General features: G+C 38.0%; 1 protein-coding gene across 1 annotated transcript in view; it reads right to left on the bottom strand.

The window, feature by feature from the left end:
• Window positions 1-3,968: 3,968 nt before the first annotated feature.
• The window catches only part of PPP2CB (protein phosphatase 2, catalytic subunit, beta isozyme), a 50,604-nt gene continuing 44,375 nt past the window's right edge, over window positions 3,969-10,197 (bottom strand). The window contains exon 9 of the mRNA XM_006834524.1: window positions 3,969-4,045. Coding sequence (XP_006834587.1) covers window positions 3,969-4,045 — 77 coding nt within the window. The remainder of the gene's footprint in view (window positions 4,046-10,197) is intronic.

Below are 10,197 nucleotides of genomic sequence, written 5' to 3' on the forward strand. Positions count from 1 at the left end.
TCCTTCTAGGCCATGCAAACCTGTCTTTCAGTGTTCCCCTATCTATCTTGTTCTTCCACCTCTTCCCCCCTTCTTGTATTGCCTTTCCCACACCCAAACTAGATACCAAAAGAAAAGAATGTCCACACCTTTATCTCCATGGTTCTGTCAGGCATCCGTGGCTGCTCTGATCCTTCCCCTGCTTGGTCTCATCCAAGATGGCGGCTCCTGGAACAGCTGAACGTCTTGAATTAGAAAGCAATGGATTTCTTGCTTCTGCTATAAATTCCCCTAGCTGTAAGCCTTCCAGCCTGTTAAATATTCCTTTATATGTGGTTCAGAGTTCTGGGACCATCCCCTGAGCCGGCTTGGTCCTGTATTCTGTGTTGTTGCTGACGGAGCTCCTTACTGCACTTCCACCCAATCCACCATCTTGTTTGTTCTCCCTGAGTCATTCTTGATGAGCTAAAATTGTCTGTTTTCTCTAAGACATTAGTGTTGTCTCTAGTGATAATGTGTTGATGTATTCTTAGGCTCTCACCATTTCCTGTGAGTGTTGTTAGAGAATACAAGTGTGTACACTGTTGTTGTTTGTTGTTCATGCACCTCAGTGTAGGGTATGTTTGCCTGGAGTTGGCTGCTATTTATCATTGATCTGGTGGTATAGGAGCTGGTACTGGCTAGTCCAGTCCAGTAGGGGGAGCTGCACAGAGTACCGTTGTGGCTGGGCTCTATGGGTATAGTTGCTGTCTCCTGTCAGGTGGGAAAGAGAAAACCCCTCCACCCCCAACACACAAGAAAACAAGATAAGTAAACAAGGAACCAACAAAGAAAAGAGACAAAAAGAAATAAAAACAAACAGCAACCAAAAAAAAAAAGGAAAAGGGAAATGGAGATATAGAAGATAAATGAGAGAAAATAAAAACAATTATGAAAAAGAAAAGAGCTGCAAGAAAATGGAGCTAGACAAGAAAACATAGAGGAAATGAGAGGAAGAAAATTTGTTTAATTTAGAAAAACCAAGGAGAGGGGAAATGAGAAGCAAAAGAGTAGCAAGTAGTAAAGAACAATAAAAAGGGGGAAAAAGGGAAATGAGAAACAGAAGAAATGGAAAACTAAAAGTAGAGATAGGATAAAATTCAAGGGGATGGAAAGAGAAGGAGGAGCAAGAATAGACAAAAACAACAAGAGGAAAAAACCAAACCCTCAAACAAAAACAAAAATAGAGTGCAACTGTTGGAGCCAGAGAGGAGAAAACTTGGAGGGCTTCTGAAAACTGTTCATGAGGTGGGTGTGTGTGTGGGGGGGATATGATAGCAGAGATTCTGGCCCTAGATGATGTTCCTATTGGCCTTGGTGTTATCTATGTTCAGGGCACTCCATCCAGAAGTAATTTGTGGAGGGAGGCCCTTGATGGAGCTGGTTTCAGGTCTGTTAGGACCACAGAGTAACTGGGGGTAGAATGGTTAAAATTTCAACCTTGGGGAACCTTTCTTCTGCCAAAATTTATAATGTGGGTGGTGGTGGTGGAGGGAGGGGAAAATTACAACTGTCTGATTAAGGAATTAAGTTTCTCAAGGTGTGATAATGTGGTTAGGTAAGAGGGCAGTTAACCTTATCTCTACAGATACAGCAATATGACAGGAAATACGACTAAAATTTCCTTTTAAATGATCAATAATGAGGAAAGACAATCTGTGGGGATATGTTTTCAAGTACTGACGAGTCGGTTCCAACTCATTGTGACTCTATAGATTTCTGAGGAGCAGCTGGTAGGTTTGAACCACTGACCTTGCAGTTCAAACCAAGCTTGCAGTTCAGTGCTTATCCTATAATGCCACAGATGTGTAACTATTGAAGCTGATACGTACATGGGGATCCATTAGACTCTTCTCTCTAGTTTCCTATGAGAAAATATTAAAAGATAAAAATCAAAAACAGGCAAAAAAGGACAGACTTGAAAACTAATGAAGTTATATGTGAGAAATAAGGAACTCTGGTGGGTTGAGCCTTGAACTGCTCACTTCTGTAAAGACTAGAGCTAGGGTTGCTCTGAGTTGTAAACAACTCTAAGGCAGTGGGTGATGTGAGAAATGTTCTGACTTATTTAAATATTTTTGTGGGTGGGGCAGTGGAGAGGTTCTGTGGACGTGTGCATGTTGCTATGATGCTGAACAAGTTTCAGTGGAGCTTCCAAAGATGGACTGAGAAGAATGGCCCAGTGATCTATTTCTGAAAATCAGCCAATGAAAACCCTATGGAGGACATCTGTAAGATCCTGTTGTGCATGGAGTGGTGCCCTCTCAATGGCAACTAATGAGAAAGTTTTTGTTAATCACCTCAGAGAAAGCTAACTTGAGCTCTTTTTCAACTTAGCCTGTTTGCACTTGTCTTTAATAACATCCTTCAGAGAAGGAGCGAAAATTTTAAAGGACCTGTGTCTTAAGAGGAACTGTGAAAGAGGAACTCAATGAGACCGACTGCAAAAATGGACTCAAACATACCAATTGTCAGATGGCACAGGCCCGGGCAGTGTTCTGTTCTACAGAAGGCCACTTGACACCTAACAACAACAGACTATTCTAAATATTTTCAAAATGCTGCAAAGCCTGCAGAAGCCAAAGCCTGTATTCTGAGGAGAAAAATTTTAAATATTTTCCACTAACAGCAATAGAAAAGTGTTAAGAATGCACCCTTATCAAAGGTGGAAAACTTGCAAGACCTGGAAAACTAAGGTGGTTCTGTCAAGTTCCGGCTCTCAGGTTTCACTGTAATATGCAGTAAAAACCATCAGCAGTGTGGTGATGTTAATAATGAAAGTGAGCACCCAAATACTGCTGGAGGTAGGGCAGGAAAATTGGAACCTAACCTAAGCACAGATATGGGGAGCTTCCAAAAGTTTATGGAAAAATTAAATGAAAAGATAGTGAAATTTTTACAGGAAGTTTTTGAAGACCTCTTGTGCAAGGCAAAATTTGGCTGCCACAGTGGGAGGCACAGAAATGTTAAGAAAATCTTACCTCTAAAGCCAAAGCATAAAGGGTCTACCTAAAGTTAAGGCAGAATTGGGACAACAAAGAACCTCACTGGCTCCATCTTGAACCCACAACCAAATAACAAGTAACAATGTGTAGACAAACCATTTTATTTCAGTTTAAAAAATTTTCCTTCCACCTCTGTGACATTTTATAGTATTAGCAAACAATTCATATTTTATACTTTTAATTGTCTATTATAGATAGAGTTTACCTCAAGTTTCATTATTGAACTTTTCATTTAATGCATACCACAGTAAATCAATGTAGTTTTTGTTTAAAATGGAGTTTATTTGCTCATTATACTGAATAGGATGCAGGCACCATCATGACAATTATATAGAAATATTCAGATCAACATAAAATAGTAATTTAGTTTTAAATGAAGGGAAATTTCTTTAAATGTTATGACAACATACTCCCAAGAAGAATCTTTTCTTCAGTTAATTATACATTTCAGTAAAATAAAGGATAATCGATTAATTGGAAGTTAGCTTGTGAATTTTCTTTAAAATAAAACTCCAACTTTATTAATCCATGCCATTTAAACACTTTAACTAAAATCTCAACTAAGTGCCAAGGAGATGATGGAATTAGTTACCTTTTTTGTTTGAACGTTTCAGAGGAAAAGTGGTTATTACAAACACAGCAGGCAAAATGATCTAGAACACAGGCTGTACTGAACTTCAGTCTAAACTGTGCTAAATGGTCATCATCAGTGTGGCACATTTTGGTCCATGATGTGGCTTCATGCCAAGACAGATCCCAATTTGTTACAGAAACACATAGATTACGGGTACTTTTTTTTGTTTTAAAATATATATATATATATATATATATACACACACACACACACACACATATATATATATACACACATATATATATATATATATATATGTTTAAAAGCCAAGTATACTTCCACATATAAAGGCAGGTTTTCCCTGGAGTAATTTACAGGAAGTAGTCAGGGGTGCGCCTGGTTACATGAGGCTCTCCACGACGAACGAGGTGCTGGGTCAAACTGAAGGCTAAAATGGGGGAAAAAAAAGAAAAAAATTTATAATGAAGGCAAAAAAAATTCAATAAACAACAGGACACTAGTAGAAAAGGTAGTTCTCAGTTATCAATTCTACAACGTTGGTTATGAATGACACTGAGCAAACACTGAATTGTTTTTTTCATCATAAAACTCCTTCACAGGGCTACTGTAGAGTATTTAAGTAGACAAAATGTCTGGTTTGGTGGCTGGTACAAGAAGTTTGTACTATCTTTATAAATAATATGTTATCAGGATCCCTGGTAGCACATGTAACAGATTACATGTTGGGTTCCTAACCGCAAGGTCTGAAGTTTGAATTCATTAGTCACTGCATGGGAAAAAGATCAGGCTTCCTGGTCCCATATTGATTTACAGCTTTGAAAACCCTATACAGAATTCCTATGAGCTGGAACCAACTAGATGGCACAAACAGCAGCAATATGGTATCCTATGGAGTCCTGGTGTGGCGCTGTAGGCTCATGTGTTGGACTGCAAGGTCAGCAGTTCAAACTCATCAAGTACTCACTGAAAACCCTGTACAGTGTCGTTATGAGTCAAAACTAACTGGACAGCACGTAACAACAACATTCAGAACAAGGAGACCTGGAGTGGTGTGGCAGGGTAAGCACTGGATTGCTAATTGCAAGGTTGGTGGTTCAATCCCACCAGTTGCTCTTCAGAAACCCTATACAGTATCACTATGAGGTGCAATAAACTTGATGGCATGAAACATACAAAACTAGCATATGCTCCATAGCACCAAACGGGAAGTCTACTTCGACTTAGCTAAAAAAGAGCACCCTTAAAAAGATTGAATATTTACTGTTTGTCTTTCTTCTCACACTGTTAAAGATGGGAGTGTACTTAGGTGCACTGTGGTGAGTGGGAAGGTAAAGGTTAGCAATCACTGATTCAATCCATTCAATTCCTTACAGAAAATTTACATTAAAAGTAATGGTAATTCATGTTGCAATGACCAATAGAAAACTTACTAAAATTTAAATTTCTTTTGATGCTTAGAGGAATCACAGTAGACTCAGAAGACCCAAATATCATTACACATTATCATTTTTAAGAAGGAAGATTTTACACTGTTCAAGATGAACTTCTTTAAGGTCTATGAGGCTGAGATATTAGATGTAAACATAATTTATACTCTGTACAGTATAGCGGTTATCATGTCTGCTTTACATGTAGAAGGTCCTGGGTTCGTGCCCCAGTTGAACCACCTGGTCGCTCCTTTGGAGTCCTGGTGTGGCAATGCATGTTAATGTGGACTTCAAAACTCGGTTTGAACCATCAGTTCAGCAGGTCAAGGTCACCAGCCGCTCCTCAGAAAGCCTACAGAGTCACTATGAGTTGGAACTGACTTGATGTCACTTAAAAACAACAACATTGAATCCTGGTGTGGCACCATAGGATAGCATTCAACTGTGAACCACAAGGTTGGCAGTTCAAACCTTCCTTGGAAACCCTGTAAAGGGCCACTATGAATCAAAATGGACTCAACAGCATTTAACAACTACAATTCAGTATACAGGTTTCCAGGTGTGACGCTGTAAGATAAGCACTGGATTGCAAGGTAAGTATGAACTGCCATGTCAGCAGCTGCTTCAAGGAAAACCTATATATAACGTCACTGGTGGTGGTGGTGGTGATATGCCATGGAGTCGGTTCCAACTCATAGCGACCCTGTATAGGGTTTTCTGAGGCTATAAATCTTTATAGGAGCAGAAAGCCTCATCTTTCTCCCATGGAACAGCTGGTAGTTTTGAACTGCTGACCTTGTGGTTCGCTGCCCAATTCTTAACCACTATGCTACCAGAGCTCCTTACAGTGTCACTAAGAGTCAGAAATGACTCCATGGCAGGATAGCATTTTAATTTTGGTATTTTTTAATAATTTATTTCAATGTATTAAAATAAGAGAGCAAAGCACCATTTTACATAAAAAAAAAAGTCAACCTTTCAGAAAGAGAACAGGTTCTTGGTGGGGAAAATACCACCATGTAACTCCTTATTCCATCTTCTCTTGAAATGCAGCCAACCTCATTCTGGAAAAATAAAGCTGCTGCTTTTGCTACAAATGCAATGTCTTTTAAACCTTTTATATTTGAGTATAAATGCTACTTATACTGTTATAAATGTTAGACGCCTAATGCAGTAGAGGTACAAATCGACTTCAGGAATATTTAGTTAATAAAAGCATGTTACTTATGAATAAAACTGAATGAATGAATTCTTCTTAAACCAGTCTGGCAAAACAAGAAACTTCCATAGTTGAACAAGAAACTTCCATAGTGAAGAAAAACTATAATTTAGTTTATGTACGTCAAATGTATATGCAATCCAATAACATATTCAAAACCAACAATGTTATTTTGTTTGCAAATGATAGATAGAGAAGATAAGGCATCAAACATTTAAAGCAATTTGGATTTCCTCCAGCCCCCGCCAAAAGACAATAGCCACTATTCTTTAAATATTATTATATCTGTTAAACTTAAGCAAAAATAGTAACATTACCATGATTTATTTACTTTGGAAGAAAATAGTGTTCTAATAATTGCATTAAACAGATAATTAGGAATAAAAATTAACTGACACAAATATCTATATTTAGATATTTAACAAAATTCCAATTTGAGTTTTAAAAATAACTTCTTATACATCATGTATTCTAAACAGTTTTCCATTCTGGTCTTTCTCTATTCTCTTTTCATCTTCGCTTTTCCTGGTTTTATTAAGTTTAAAATATTTTTTTTTTTCTTTTCTCTTCCATAGTTCTATTTTTCTGTCCTTCTTTTATACTTATTCTCAACTGCTTTTTAAATTCCTTCCGTTTATTTTCTCTTACTTTTCTATAGCTCCATTTCCATGTCCCTCTTGTTTTTATAAGTTATATTCCTTTTCTTCTGCCTGTTATTTCATTTTTATTATTTTCTACTTTCATGGTTGGTTACTTGTTTATTTTGTGTGTGTGTGTGTGTTTGCGTATGAGTGGTTTTCACTTTCCCATCCAATAGGAGACACCAACCATGCCCATATATCCCAGTCACACTGCACTCTGCAACTTCACCTACTGGGCAAGAGCCAAGACAGTTCTTTTATCACCTGATCAACGACAGAGAGCAGTCTATAACAGCCAAACACACTCTAAAAAGGGAGGTAGGAGAACAACGAACATGTAGGAAAATACACATGCTTTCATTCTCTGACTAATCCCACAGAAAACAGTTGGTGAGAGCCTAAGAACACATTAATTATACAATCATCAACATAAATAAATATAACAGGACAACCCCACAATGCCCCGGAGACAATTTTAGATCACACGAAGAAAACAAGAAGATGGCTCAAACAAATTACCAAGATGCATAGCCAGAAAAAGTTTCTAAGGAAGAAAAGGTAATGGAACTAATGGAAAAATAATTTAAAAGAATGGTATTTGGGTACCTTCAAAGGATTGATAGCAACATCAAGAACAGCACAATAAATTTACAAGAAGAAGCTTATAAAAAAAGATTACAGCAAGACAATACTATAAGCCATTCTATTTTATTACGTGGGGTCATCATGAGTTGGAATTGACTCGGGAGCACGTAATAGTAATAACAACAAATTGCCTGGTAACATAATCAAAGAAAAAGAAAAAGAATCCGGAAGACTGAAAAATGGTCAAAACCAAACATTTTAAAAGACAGAGCTGGAATGTGAATCCTTACTACCAAGGTGATCTTGAGATTTAAACTGCTTAACCTAATTTCTTTTTATTACAAAAACACCAGCTGCCAACAAATGCTATTTTATAGCAAAACCAATGAATTACTTCTTTAATTCTTACTACACATGGGAAGAAAGTGATTTGTGCTTTTTACTTTCAGGTAAATCTATTTCTCCATAAAAAATCTTTATTGAGATATAACTCACATACACACATCATGTGGCACTGTAGGATAAGCACTGGGCCACAAGATTGCTTAGAACGACAAGGTCGGCGTTCAAACTCACCAGCCACTCTTTTGGAAACCCTTTACAAGGTTGCTATGAGTTGGAACCAATTCCACAGCACTTAGTAACATTTAGTTTACAATGTAATGGTTTATGGCACGTGCAGAATTGGGTATCTGTTGTTGTTAGTTGCTGCTGAGTCAATCCTGACTCAGCGACCTTAAGTACAACAGAATGAAACACTGCCTGGTCCTGTGCCATCCTCACAATCATTGTTGTGATTGGGCCCATTGCTGCTGCCACTATGCCAATCCAGCTCACTGGGTGGTCTCCCTCTTTTTCACTAACACTCCAATTACCAAGCATAATGACCTTCTCCCAGCATTGGTTCCTCCTGATAATATGTTTGAATTACGAGAGATAAAGGTCTTGCCATCCTAATTTTTTTTAATCTTGAGACTATCTTTATTCACCTGTAGTTTTGTTGCAAAGGGAAAGGTGAGAAAATGTTTTCAGCACTGACTGTTACTGTCCTTAGGTGTCCTTGAGTCAATTCTGACTCAGAATACCCCAGGTATGCCAGAACAAAATACTGATCATGCTCCATCCTCACAACTGCTGTTATGTTTGGACTCATTGTTGCAACAACAGTGTCAATCCACTTTGCTGAGGGTCTTTCTCACTTTCACAGACTCTCTACTCTACTAAGCAGTATTTCCCATTCCAGAAACTAGTCGCTCATGCTAACGTGGTCAAAGAACATGGGACGAAGTGTCCCCATTTTAGCTTCTGAGAAGGACTCTGGCTGTACTTTCTCTAAGACAAATGTGTTCATTCCTGACCGTTCATGGTGTATTCAAAATATTTTGAGACTACCATAATTTGAGCTCTGGTAACGTAGTGGTTACGAATCGGGCTGCGAACCTTAAGGTCAGCGGTTCGAAACTACCAGCTGCTCCGTGGGAGAAAGATGAGGCTTTCTACTCCTGTAAAGATTTACACCCTCGGAAACCCTATACAGGGTCGCTATGGGTCGGAACCGACTCGATGGCACATAACAACAACAACAACAACCGTAATTTGAAGGCATCAATTCTTCAGACTTCCTTATTCATTGCCCAGATTTCAAATGTATATTTGATGATCGAAAACACCATGGCTTAGGATAGGCACACTTTAATCTTCAAAGTGACATTTTTGCTTTTTTAACACTTCACGGAGATACTTTGTAGCAGATTTGCTCAAAGCAATATGTCATCTGACTTCCTGACAGCTGCCTTGTTGGACACTTATTGTGGACCCAAGTAAAATGAAATCCTTGACTTCAATATTTTCTTCATTTATCATGGTGCGTTTATTGTTGCAGTTGTGAGGACTTTAGTTTTCTTTATATTGAAGTAGTGCTTGATCTTCATCAGTAAGTGTTTCAAGTCCTTTTTACTTTCAGCAAGTAAGTTGTGCCATCCACATATCATAAGTTATTAATTAGTCTTCCTCCAATCCTGATGTTATGTTCTTCTTAAAGTTCAGTTTCTTGGATTATTTGCTTAGCATATAGATGGAATAAGTATAGTGAAAGGATAAAAGCCTGCTGTACACCTTTTCTGATTTTAAACTAGGCAGTATCTTCTGGTTCTGTTTGAATGACTGCTTTTGGTCTACGTACAGGTTCCTCATGAATACATTTACGTGTTCTGGAAATCCCATTCTTCGTAATGTTATCCATAGTTTTAAAGATCCACACAGTCAAATGCCTTTGCAGAGTTAATTGTTGTTTTTGTTAGGTGCCATCGAGTTGGTACCGACTCATAACTACCTTATGCACAGAAGAATGAAATACTGTCCGATCCTGGGCCAACCTCACTACTGTTGCTACGGTTAAGTCCACCAATGCTGCCACTTGGCCAATCCATCTCATTGGGGTTTTCCTCTTTTTCTCTGACCCTCCACCTTACCAAGCATGATATCCTTCGCCAGTGACTGGTCCATCACACTAAAATAGCTTTCTTGTATTCAATATTATCAGTTAATTTTCATCTGATGTTAGCAATGATATCCCTGCTTTCACATCCTCTCCTGAATCTGGCTTGAATTTCTGGTAACTAAATATCCATGTACTACTTTTTTTTTTTTTACACAATGGAATATTTTTACACAATGGTATATACACACAATGGAATACTATGCTACA

Source organism: Chrysochloris asiatica, unplaced genomic scaffold (assembly GCF_000296735.1).
Source record: "Chrysochloris asiatica unplaced genomic scaffold, ChrAsi1.0 scaffold00011, whole genome shotgun sequence".
In the NCBI taxonomy this organism is placed as follows: Eukaryota; Metazoa; Chordata; class Mammalia; order Afrosoricida; family Chrysochloridae; genus Chrysochloris; species Chrysochloris asiatica.